Source organism: Gopherus flavomarginatus, chromosome 8 (assembly GCF_025201925.1).
Source record: "Gopherus flavomarginatus isolate rGopFla2 chromosome 8, rGopFla2.mat.asm, whole genome shotgun sequence".
Lineage (NCBI taxonomy): Eukaryota > Metazoa > Chordata > Testudines > Testudinidae > Gopherus > Gopherus flavomarginatus.
The window spans coordinates 89,387,926-89,401,110 of NC_066624.1; the positions used below are offsets into that span (position 1 = coordinate 89,387,926).

At 41.1% G+C, this 13,185-nt stretch overlaps 1 protein-coding gene across 2 annotated transcripts in view; it reads left to right on the forward strand.

Moving 5' to 3' along the window:
- Nucleotides 1–3,740: 3,740 nt before the first annotated feature.
- MME (membrane metalloendopeptidase) overlaps nt 3,741–13,185 on the forward strand; it is a 63,027-nt gene continuing 53,582 nt past the window's right edge. For both annotated transcript variants that reach the window (XM_050965906.1, XM_050965907.1), the window contains exons 1-3: nt 3,741–4,068; nt 8,069–8,238; nt 9,291–9,326. In XM_050965906.1, coding sequence (XP_050821863.1) covers nt 8,079–8,238; nt 9,291–9,326 — 196 coding nt within the window. In that variant the 5' untranslated portion in view covers nt 3,741–4,068; nt 8,069–8,078. The remainder of the gene's footprint in view (nt 4,069–8,068; nt 8,239–9,290; nt 9,327–13,185) is intronic.

Here is a 13,185-nt window from a genome sequence, read left to right on the forward strand (position 1 = left end):
TTAGTGGCTGCCTTAGCCACACATTAACATCTAATTTATATTTGTTGGCTCACACTGCTCCCTCAAAACTTTAATGAGATGCCAACACCCTTAAAACTGCATGCGAGATAGGACAGATGAAACCACCTGCTGCACACAAGGCCTGACAATGGTTCCAATATGTGCAAATAAGCAACTCAGAAGAAAACACATACCCCTGTAGTTCCTGATGACTTTCCACAACTGACTTTGCAATATCCTTTTGAGGTGGCCATTCGTGCATTCATGTCCAGTGTTGCCGATCCAGTGCCTATCTCAAATAAACAACATATCAGGGCCAGCAGCTATGACTTTATGGAGTGGCAGCAACTCTGGGATAGAGAAACAGGCACGCCAAAAAACTTCAGAAGCCCTAGTTTACAATCTAGGATGCATATCCTGAACTAGGCTTAATAGGCTACTGACTAGAATGGACATAGTGGGTCCCACAATGCATAAATTTGGCTTAGCCCAGTCTTCACAGTGTGACTGCAGAGCAGTGACGCAAGCAATCAAACATAGTGGAGTGCACAATTAGAAGATTGGATGGTGGACTGCAACACCTTACTACCCTAGATGATGCAGCAGTTAGATGGCTGAACAATGTAGATAATGACTTGTGATGCATGGGGCTGGGTGGGGAAAGTACCTGGAAGTAAAGTTTCGGGAGAAGCAGATTTCTTTAACCTCTTCTTTTGAAGAGATCATGTCATTAGTATGAAAGACTGCCATCAGAGCTCCCTTAGACAAATAGCTGGCACAGAAACCTGTATGTTTCAAGCCAGAGACATTCTATTAATACTATTTCCAGTCTCTGATTCTGTAAGTGGCATGCTGTATTCTCTTTGACTATCAAATTACCACTTTTTAATTATCAGCTTCAACTTAGTAGTCATCTGTTAGAAGTACAGAAGGTTATCAGGGAGTAACCCGAGATCCCATTAAAGTTACAACATAGTGCCTGATCCTACGAACCCTTACTCCTGTGGTTATTCTCACTGAAACCAATATGACTACTCAGTGGAGTAAGTGTTACTTACATGAGTACAATTTGAGAGGACCGGCCATTTATTATAACACCAAAAAGCCTGGGATTATAAAATATTAAAAACTATTTTAAAATTTAGAGAGAACTTGTTTCTGTTTTTTTTTAAATAACATGAACAAATGAGCAGATTGAATTACAGTAAGGAATCTGATCGTGCACACAAATATTTTGAGAGAACATCACGAGTTAAAGCATTATGTTGTCATTTCTTTGGTTCATCATGGCAGTAGAGGCATATCTAATAAATATATTTAATATTTCCATGAATGGAATGACCTCTTTGTTATCTCTAAAAAAGGCAGTGCATAAAAAGATTAGAGAATATAGTTCTGAAGTCTTCTTAGCTTCTTAGTGGATACGCAGACAAATGTATTGATTTAGCTGGGGATCTGTCCTGCTTTGAGCAGGGGGTTGGACTCGATGACCTCCCGAGGTCCCTTCCAACCCTGATATTCTATGATTCTATGATCCTTTCATACTAGTACCCTTTACTGTACTGGCCAGATCCTCAGTTGGTGAAAATGGGCATTGCTCTACTGAAGTAAAGGGAGCTGTGCAAACTGATACTAGCTGAAGAAGAGGCCCATTGAGCCCAAACTGTTACCTGGTCACTCACCTCTTAAATGGGATACATTTATATGAGATTCTTGCCTGAATAAAGACTGAGGAAGAACTTCAGAATTTGATCCACAGATTATACAACTGATTAACCCCATATGTGCTAGCTTGTAATATCTTCTCTCTCCCCAGCCCCTCCAAACTAGGGGCTCTAAAAACAACAGGACAAATAAGGGATGCAAACTCAGGCATTTTAGTCTACTTTGAACATATTTTAATGTTACTTTCCCTCCTTCCTCTCTCTGCAATGGGCCCCAAAGTATTGGCACTTCTTTTGTTCACTTCAGAACATTTTGAAAAATGAAACCGTGAGGCTCATTTTATCTCAGACCACTCCGATTTCCCTCTACTTCTGGAACTTCACTGTACTTTAAATATCAGGCAGTTGGGGGAAACCTACTACCCTCACATAATTAGACTCATTTTAAAATGTTTTTAAATGACTTATCTGTCATCACCATTTGTAAGAAGGATAATGGGTAGGATTGGAATTATGGCTGTGTAAAGGGTGATTTTAAGGCAGTAGAAAGATGGATAGTCCTGGAAGCAGATGGCTTGCTATAATAACTGAAGTGGCAGGAATGAAAGACTAATGCATGAAAGGTTGAAACTGAGACGTTTTTAATAAGTCTCTAGAAAAGATTAGAGTAGGGTGGTTATTACTTTGCATTTAGATTTACACTGGAAGAAAATGGGGTCTCTCTGTTCTGATAACTTTTTGAATGTGCTCTTTTCTTGCCTTCATTGGATGCTTCTCTGCCTTTCTGCTCAGACTAAAAACGTATGTTCCTTTTTATTCCTTTAATAGGCTGTCCTACTCAACTATAGGCTGCACAGCCTCCTCTTACTGATGGGTGGTTGGGACCATTTGCTGTGCAGCTCAGAAAGGAAATTAGTTCTCAGTGTTCACCCTTCTCCATTAAAGAAAGGTTGCATCTCTGAGGCAGATATTTTAGTTTGCAGAGCTGGTAATATCAGAGTTGAGAAATTTCAGTTGGCACTTGCAACCCTGAAACATTATATGGGCTTCTAGGAAAGTGGGTGTGAGGAATGGTAATAAAAATCTATCAGTTGCCTGTTTGGCACGTTAGTGACAGAAATCGAACTACTGCCCTTGTTAACTATGTAGATAGCAGCGTGATTTCTACTAGTATGGCGCCAAACGTGCACATGCCTATCTAGTTTGCCAGAGAATCTTGCGAAAAGTGCAGTTCAGGGCTATTTCTATACCCAGCCCCCTTCTGAATGCAAAAAGTCTCTCCAGTCTGTCTCTCCCTCTTCAGAAATCATGAAGTGCGCGTGGGGAAAGGAAGCTTGCAGAGAAGCGATGGGACTGCATAAATATGACAAAGGCAACGCGCCTGCATTGTGCACGGCAGAACTTCCACTGCTAATCCCCCCAACCCCTTTGCACCCTCCGCCTCTCTCTCTCCCTCTCCCCCTTGGGCTGAGCCTGGGGAGACACGAAAACCCAGTGAAGCAAGGTGCAGTCTGAGCTCCCGCTGCAGCTCGGCTGTCACTTTTGCATACGGCCTTTGTGTGTCTTTCACACACGCGAGAGAGCGCAGCAGGCGAAAGTTTGCCCCAAGCCTCCAGTCCCGAGTCAGGAAATGGGGCACCTCCCTCGGACCAGTGCTCCCCTGCCACAGCAGGCGCCTTTTTCCCTTGCCAAGCCCGAGCGAGCTGTGGCGGGAGTGCCTGGCCAACCCCTCTCCTCCCCTGCCAGGTGGGAGCAGCGCGGTGACGAGGCGCTCTTCTTCCTGCCCCCATCCCATTGTACGATCGCCCGGGGGAAGCCTTCGGCTCCCCGCAGAGACCTGCCCAGCCGGCCGGCGGGAGACAAGCAGGGCGGCTCCAGACCCCAGCACGCCAAGCGAGTGCTTGGGACAGCATGCCGCGGGGGGCGCTCTGCCAGTGGAGCCGCGGAACCAGCGGACCCTCCGCAGGGACGCCTGCGGGAGGTCCACTGGAGCCGCGGGACCGGCAGAGCGCCCCCCGCGGCATGCCGCCCTGCTTGGGGCGGTGAAATGTCTAGAGCCGCCCCTGGAGACAAGGGCTGGTTTACTGCCGCCAGCAAAGCCTGGCTCTGCAGCAGCCGCCGCTAACCTCCCACCGCAGCCGGTGCGGGGAGCAGGCAGCGCTTTGCTGGGCTTTGATGTCTTGGAGATGCCGCAGCTCCTCGCCCCTGGCCGTGCTGCAGCCGGAGTCTGAGCCCAGCGCCCCAGGAGCAGGGTCTGTGCCCCGCTCTACCTCCCCAGCCCAGCCGCTGTCCCGCTGGCTCCCGGCGACTGGTCGGCCGGGGACACCCAAGGCTGCCTTCGCTTTTTCATTGGTCGGTGATGTGTCTATTTACATCCGCACCGAACTTCTCCGAACATCAGCTGGTGAGTCCCGGGAGAGGAGACAGGGCAGCGGGACTGGCAGGAGGTGAGGAGACAGGGCAGCGGCGAGAGGACAGGGCGAGGGCATATGGGCTGGAGAAGGGGGGAGGGAGATTTGAAGTGGAGAGAAGGAGACTGGAAAAGGGGAAGAGAATGTGAGTGGGGTCGGACAGGGAGAGGTTCTGGAAGTGAGGGAGGAAGAGGAGGACAGGGAGAAGATGCAACTGGAGAGCTATGGAGATAGTTTAGAAAACTGCTTTCTCTCTGTGACTATCACACCTCCCTGTACACAGTTACTTGGCTGTCCCTCTCGTCAACAAACGTGCCCTGGAACATGTTGCAGCAGAGTCTCCTCTTAATGTTATGGAGGCCAAGCCTTCATTGGACTATGATTTTTAATTATATACAGCATATAGTTAACACTATCTAGATTTATGTTGTTTCGATCTTCTGCTACTTTTGTCATCATGAAGTCATACATGCCTTATTTTCAAGTACCCTGTTTTCCTCCACTGGACTCAAATGTAATTTACAGTGATACTGATTATGCTTTGAGGGCATTTGGTTATTTTTTCACATTGTCTTTCTCATAAAAGTTGATATTACACATTTCATAAAACTTATTAAATCACTATGGGTTTGAACCTGCAAGAAACTTAGTGCCACCAGTGAGATGCTGAGCACATTCAGCTCCGAGCTAAGTGCCCTGCAGGATCCAGCTTAGTGTTCCAGGGGCCACATCCTGCACCCTTTACTTATGGAAATCATCCTACTGAAATGATCGTGACTCTGGTCTTACCCCTTTGGTAACTTTGGTTTTACAGCTCCTCCAAAGGATGAACAATGGATACCATAACCAAATTGCTACCTACTGAATAATCAGTAGTGTCAATAGGATTCTGATATCCCTTTTCTTGATCCAGGCCACTACTTAGCTTGTAGGAGCTGACAAAATCATAGCACAAAGTGGTATGGCTGTAACAAATACTCTGTGTTCACTTTTTAATTAATGAATTATATTTGTAAATGGTGAAGGTTTTTGCAGGTATATATAGTTACTCCAAGATCACATTCACATATCTGATAAAATGTAGAAGAGACAGTGGCCCTAGCCCAAGAGTTTATGCTTATCTGAGTGATGGCTGAAGGCATTCATTAGTCATCTCCGTCAATCCTTTCCTACTCTTACTGTAGCACACCAGGTCTACTCCTCAGTTCCTCAGGACATACGTTTTAATTCATGTGGAAGTGTGTGGTACTTTTGGGACACACATACATTTCTTTAGAGATCTGATTGAGAACATGTGGCTCATCTCAGAGGTCAGTTTTAAACATATACATCCAGAAGTGAAAAGCTAATGCATTAACTCACTCTACCACCTGGGCCAGTCGGTCAAAATAATTATGGATGTTTAAGCTTTAGTGGGCAGCTAGTAGAGATCACAGGAGCACTGAGAGAAACATAATGAAACTATAATACCTAAGGTCATATCTGCTTAAATTCCTCCTAGGCTTTTGTTGTGTCTGCAATTAACACATAAAAAGGCTTTTACTAGGTGTTCTTTAACGCAGACTTTATAGGTTTTACAAAGAACTAAAAGTAAGAATGAATCAGTGGGATACCTTTAAATAAGAGGAACACTCCTGCAGCAGCAGAAAGACTAGTTCACTTGGAAAAAGTTGCTGACTGCAAGAAGCACATTTAAGATATAATTCTTCATGTAGCTCTGAAAAGCTGCCTTTCCAGGGCACTAAAAACACTTCCAAAATCAGAAAAGTGTCCTATATTTTAATTTTGGAGGAGAGTATTTGTAACATTTTGAGCATTGGTCAGCTCTTAATATAAATAAAGAACAATTCTTATTGCTTGCTGTGTGTGGAGGTGAAAAGATAAAAGCAATTTAAAAGTTATACATTTTTATCTGTGAATTTAGATTTCACAGTTTAATATAGGCCCCAGTTCTCCCAAACATGGAACGTTCTCACTCTTCTGTATCCATTTTCTATGGGATTCCACTCTTATGTGTGGCAGGCTGTAACTCATTTGATGAAAAGCCTATAATTCACAGCAAAACAGGGGGCCATGTGGACTGGAAGGAAGGTAGGGCTCTGGTAGTTGCTATATGTTTGAAAAGGGAGGGGCTAGACAAGCTATGCAGGATTCCAATCTCCTATGGACCACCTGTGCCTCCTTGCTCTGTGGTTCCAGAACTATCCCTTAAGCAAACAGCTGAGAGTTATTAGAGCCTGTAAGCAGTGTGACATCTGGGGACTGCAAGTAGAACTTGGAGACAATGGGAGGGCATATCATCCTATTCATTTATTTACTCTTGTTATTATTGTTCCCATAGTCCCCCAAAGGCACCAGTCAGGCTCAGGGCCACAGACTCCATTGAGCTTGATGCTGGGCAAACATACACCAGCCCTGCCCAGGAGAGCCTAGAGTCTAAAAGAGATGAAGAGTTGGGGAACATTCACACAAAGTGATCAGGGTGATGAGACAGGTGGAAAGTTAGCTCCAGGCTGTTGAATTCTTTTACATATTTTATTTATTAATTTACAAATACTAGTTATAGAGGGCTACTTTTTGGGGGGGATGGGCTGCAGAGATCTTGAAATTGAAAGGAGGGGAGGAAGAGGTCATAGTATAAAAGAGTGTGAATGAGTGAGACTCACAATCTATAAGGGGAAGGAAAGGAGGTTGGGCAGTTGAATGGCTATGGTGGTAGGAGAGGATAGGGATGAAGCAGAACCAGCCACCAATAGCAATACAGCAAATAAAATAGAGAGAGAGAGAGAGAGAGAGAGAGAGAGAGAGAGAGAGAGAGAAGAAGCCTCAGAGCTGACTGAGTTTTGATGTCAAGATTCCCGAGAAGGTCACCTCCAGCTGTTGTTCCTTATTGGATGATGGCAAGGAGGGCCACTGGACCAGATGCCCCAGGTGGATTCCTCTGGGTATGATGGAGGCAGGAGGACTCGAAGGCCCTGACTTGTTGCTGTGCCCTTGGTTTGTTACTTTGGGGAACAAGCTCAGAGAATTTGAGGATTTCCACAGTTCCTGCTGGTAGAAATCCAATATTCTTCCCTGTAGAGTGGAAAGGACAAGGATAAAAGAATCTCAAGGAAACTCTATGTTGATACTGTCAGAGTCCCCATTCTGTGGCAGGGAGAATTATCTTGCATCAAGGAGAATCTGACCCAATATTGCAGAAGAAGAGGGAATGAATGGGCCCCCTTTGAATGGCGATATTCAAATAAGGATGCAAGGAGTGGATATAAGATCAGCAGTACTGTGAGAGGTAAACCAAAAACTGCCTTTAAAGAAATACAAACAAAAAGGACTGTCACCACAACCATATCCTACTACCTGCACATTCGCTGACCTCACTTCCACTAGTTTTATTGGGCTTTCTTGGAGTTATTCCTAATTTACACCCATCTAAAGTTAGATCAGTGGTCCTGATCCTACTCCCATTAAAATTAACATAAAGACTCCCACAACCCCAGAACAAAACATTTTTCTTGCTTCTATTTAGTCATAGCCTCAACAGTACAATCTTTAATTGCTGAAATGATTTAAAAAATGCCACTGAGGCAAAAACAACATTTGACCTTGGGCATTAGATCAAAGATTAGAATGTTAAGTTAATGTTTATTCAGACAGTAATAGTTGCCTTTTACTTGCCTGTGAACTCTTGTACCAAGATGTATGATTAAATCACAAGGGTAAGTGTTAAAACCTTGGGTTTGTGTTCTTTCCTTTTCGATGGGTTGTATATGTGAAAGAAGAACTGTCCTGTGAACTGTGAGTGGCAAAACAACTGTGTGGTTATAGTCATTTTAATTTCATGACTAACATGCTACTCAGATTTGTAAACAAGCCAACCTTTTTTCCTAGCTCACCACGGAAAACATCCTAGTAGCTGATGAGCTAAGTGGCTAGATGTATTTGGGAAATATGATTCAATTAGGCTCTCAGTGAATTTGGCTTTTTTCTTCTCAGAATTTGGGTTATGGGCAAGTCGGAAAGCCAGATGGATATAACTGAAATGAACACTCCAAAACCAAAGAAAAAACTGCGATGGAGCGCCCTCGAAATAGGGCTAGTTGTTGTAGTGATTCTCCTAACTATTATATCTATCACAATGATAGCTCTGTATGCAACATATGATGGTAAGTGAATGTTCATCTTAGTGCAATTTGAATGTTAAAGTTATTAATGTTCTGCAAAAACAAAAATGTCTTCAAGAATAGAATGGACCTGATAGAATAAGGTAATAGCACTCAAGTGAGATAGGCTCAAACGCGACGTTAAAGTTTCAGTATGCTTGACTGCATATATATTGCTAACTAAATTATTTAGCTAATAAAAGAAAAAACATTTTATGTTTGACCTAGAGGGGCTCAGCCAAGAATTTAATTGCCTGTCACTACTATGTTATACTTTTTATAATCATACAGAGTATTGTGTATAAAATTAGCTGATTAACAGCTGCCATTTATTGACAGCTGACCATAAAAGAGTCATTAGACATCATTAAATGGTCAACTGAAATTTAAAAATTCATCCAAATGTAATATTTCATTTAAAGTTCTGATTTACTATGAACATTCCTTTTTAACAATTTTTACTTCAAGAAACAGAATGTGGCAAATGCTATATTAAAAAAAAAAACCTGTTTGTTCCAATATACCAATTCTGTAGTTTACAGTCTATAATTACACAGTGAAGAAGAGTATACAATATGCTGGTGAAAAGATAAATGAAATGGAAAAGGTTTCTGTACATTCTTATTGTACCCAGCATGAAAACTTTATTCTTCCTAACTAAGGCTCTTGATTTGCAGTACGGCTCCCATTGTTGTCAATCGGAATTTCATCAGAAGGATCAAAAGCAGTGCATGACCCTAACTAAATGAAGATGTTAGCAATCTTAGGGCCTGATCCTGAAAACACTTACTTACCAGTTGAAGCACTAACTATTGTGAGTATCCACTGATGCCAATAGGACATAGTAGTTAGCATTATATTCAATTGTATAAGTGTTTGCAGGGATCAGGCCCTTAATAAATTAAAATTTTAGGTGGTGTTTAGCCTCTGCATTGCCTTTAAATTCAATTCTGAAATGACGGTAGCACTGAAATTAAAATTTAGAGTAGTGTACATTAAGGAGACTTTCAACTGGAAATTAAGGATTTGAATTTTTGTCCCATAACTTTTTTCAGATGGTGTTTGCAAGTCTTCAGACTGTATAAAATCAGGTAAGGATATATAGCTTTTCAACTGATTCTAATACTTTTGCCTATATGAGTACTTTATGAAATCCATTATACATTGTCACCCTGCTTACCTTAAATATTCCCCTCTTCACAAATCTCTCATTTATTTAGTAACACTTTAGCTGTTTCAGGAAAGCAACGGCACTGAAAGAGTACTGATTTCATATGGTCTTTACGTGTTTGTAGTAGATACTTTTGTGGGAGTTTTATAATATCAGTTTTATTTAAGTTTAATTAAAATGTTTGGTAAAATTAATTGATTTAATTGTATATCATACTTTAATTCATGAAATATAGCAACAATGGTTCACTTTTTAAAAGCATATTAAAACCTCAATCCTGATCTCAAAACACAGGCTTTCATTGTTGACTGTCCTGTAAAAATCAGCTTCTCTGCATGACTGAGATCAGGATCAAGCCTTCAAGCTCTCTAGCAGGGTAGTGATTTATCTTTTATGGGTGAAATCCTGGCCCCATTGAAGTTGATTGCAAAACTCCTATTGATTCCAGTGGGGCAGGATTTTACCCTGTATCTTCCAGATTTCATCCTCTATCATTTAAATTGTGCACTGCCCTGCATGGGCATACGAAAGAGGCTGAGGTGAAGAGGAAGCAAGGAACCTTGTACCCCACTTAACTTCTCTAAGCACAGCCAGTCATTGGCCCTTTAAAGTAAAAGGACTGGGGGACTATACTGCTAAGAGGAAAAATAGAATTTCATCATTCCTTCATCATTGGCTGCCACAGGAAAGAGGGAAGCACATACTGCACTATAGTAGTAGCAGATGCCCTTGCTGTGGGCACTCACCCAATGCTTCAGGAAACATTGTATTGCCTCAGGCACGAGTGAAATACTGGCCCAGCTGAAGTCAATGAGACTTTTGCCACTGACTCCGATGTCACTGGGAGACATCACCAACTCAGTCCAGCAGCTTACAGCCACAGTCTCGCCTTTACTTGGTTTTCATTGGGATACAAAAATACAGTTCTCTGCATCTACTCATCTTCGAACTGTGGTCCATATATCATATTTGTGAGAGTTAGACTGTAAATTCCTTTGGGCAGCTACCCAGAGAACATTCCATTTGTTCTATATGCTCTATGTGAATAAATAATCATAGGTAAAATTATTAGTCTGAATTTGAGATAAGCCTTGTGAATAACACAGCTCATTCCAAACAAGCACCCATAAAACCTTTAAACCGTATAACTCATCATGTATTCTGCATTCTTCTTCTTCTTCTTCTTCCAGGGAAGTCCTGTGGCCTATTTTATGTAGGAGGTCAGACCTATAAATATGGCACATGACCTAAGGGCAGATTGTGGAGTCCTTGTTCATGTCTGTGAGCACATACTCATTCACCCACACGACCACTCCTGGGTTTAAATGCTCGCTACTGCAAATGGGGTCTCCAAACTCCAGCCCTAAGCCAGTGTTCTGCAATGGTTAGTTGGTGGGAGTTCAAGGCACCCAGCAGTTCAAAAGATTTGGTAATATAGTGGTTTTCATGAGTTTTGCACCGTTATGAAGTGATTCAATGACATGATAAAATTCACTCTGTTGCGAAAGACTGGTATAATAAAAAAATCCCTTAAACCAGAGAAATAGTTGTCCATCTAATAATACATGGTAACTAATATAATGTTTCCACTGTGATAAACTGTGATTCTGAGTTCAGTATTTAAATCAATAGTTGGTGTCCATTGAATATCTGTTTGGACTTTGATATCAAGGCCAAGTAGGATAAGCTGCTTAGGTTACTTTCAGTATTACTATGGCAGCGATTCACACATGGAAAGTATGTGATCAAATTACTAACCCAAGGAAATTATACAGAGGTCCCAAATGAAATTGAATCAGGACAATTTTATTAGGGATAGAAATTAAATAAACTGGTAAAGCCTTGAACTTACAAAACTGTCCCAGTACATCGTTCATACCTGTGTGTTCATTTTCAAAAACTTTGCAGTATGTACAAGCCCCTGAAAATGAAGGTCTTGCATTATAGATGCCAATTGATTGAGCTCTGTGGGTCTGCTCTTACTGTAGTTAATAGGAGTTTAGCTATTGATCTCAATGAGAGCAGAAGCAGGCCCAATAAAACCAAGAGCTGCAGCATGGACAAATAAAGGAAAACAAGATCAGTAGTGCTTTGGTGAAAGTGATAAACTTAAAATTTAACTGAGACACAAATTCATCATTCAAGCTGCAGTGACTCCCCATAGGATTTTCCGAGCATATTGTTCATCCAAAAAAATGCAATAAAAATAATTTACCATTCTCTCCATTGTGAGTGTACAGTTTGCCTCATGTGAAGAAATATACAAAATAGGGTTTTTTAAAAAAATAATTGGCAGCAGACCACACTATGTATTATGTATAAAATGCTAGTGGTATACAATTTTTAAACTTTATTTACTAGAAATATAGATTTCTAAGGAACAATACAGGAATAGAGTAATGACGTGTTTTGGTAACTTTTTAACCAAACTTTTTAGAATTTCTTGGTGACGTGCTTTGACTTTTCATTTACAGGGTTTTGTCTCTCTTTTGCTTCAAGCATCTATTTGTCTTCTTTTCCACACATTTTCAACACACACTGACTTAATCTTTACTCCAGAACCTTAAATCTTCATCTCTACTCAAAATCCCAGAGATCTTTTCCTTCTGCTGACAGCCCTGTGCTTGATTTCTTCTACTATAGGCTCTGTCTTTCATTCCTTCTAGAAAGGCTCCCAGGAGCCAAACTACCACTACTGCAAGTGAAGTTTGCTTGAAAATTGTCCTGCTCTGGTGGCTAGTTTACATAGAGGCTAACAGCTTACCATTGCTTTCACTTAACGGTTATTCTTTTAGCTCAAATGGTAGGAATCTGTGCACAAGCAGGCCCTCAAATCTCCAACTCCACCAAAATATAATTTTAATTCTGTAGACTGAGCACTACCCTTTCTAGGAGACTTAACTCCTAACACTCACTTCCAATCCCTAGTTTCCTTCATTCACCAGACTCCAATCTCCTCTGAAAATGTCTCCCTCTCTGTGTAATTTAAATGCTATTCTAGCCACATTTTATTACAAAGAAGTGTAAATGAGTAAAGGAAACATAAGTACCTTGTATATAATTAAAAAACAAATGATGACTCCGTGACTGATTATCTTGAAAATTTTATGATGCCAAATACAATTAGAAAAAAAAACTGGTAACTAAAAAAAAAAAAATGATTGTATGTGTTGCATTTTGTGGAATGTTTAGTAGTAGTAGTAGCTCCACATCTAGGCACATTAAAATCAATGGCAGATTTACCTGAGTAAGGATTAAATTAAGAAAGTACTTCAGCATTTGGCCCAGTAAATATTGATCCTAAATAAGCAACTAGGATTTTTAAAAGATGCTTTGACATTTTTAAATGCATACTGAGTAGAAATATGCACAAAATTGTTTTTTTTTTTAAATACCTTTTAGATAACAAACAAATCACTGGAGTTTTGCTTTAAGGCTGCTTACTCACCACTACATGAGGGTCCAGCTCTACTGCCCTTTGAGGATGAAGAGCTTTCAGTGAACAATATCAGATATCAATTTTGTATTTATCATATTATAATATGAATTAGAAAGGTGGTGTGATCTGGAAGAATGAGCACAAGGTTGGGAGTCAGGTGATTCTAAATTCTAATCCTGGGTCTCACACTGACTCTGCCTTGGGTAAGTTACTTTACCTTACTGTCTCAGTGTTCCCATTAGTAACATGGAGATAATGCCCACCCAACTCGCAGGGTGGTCATGAGGATGAATTCATCATTGTCTATACAGGGCTTTAAAGATATTAAAATTTACTGGCT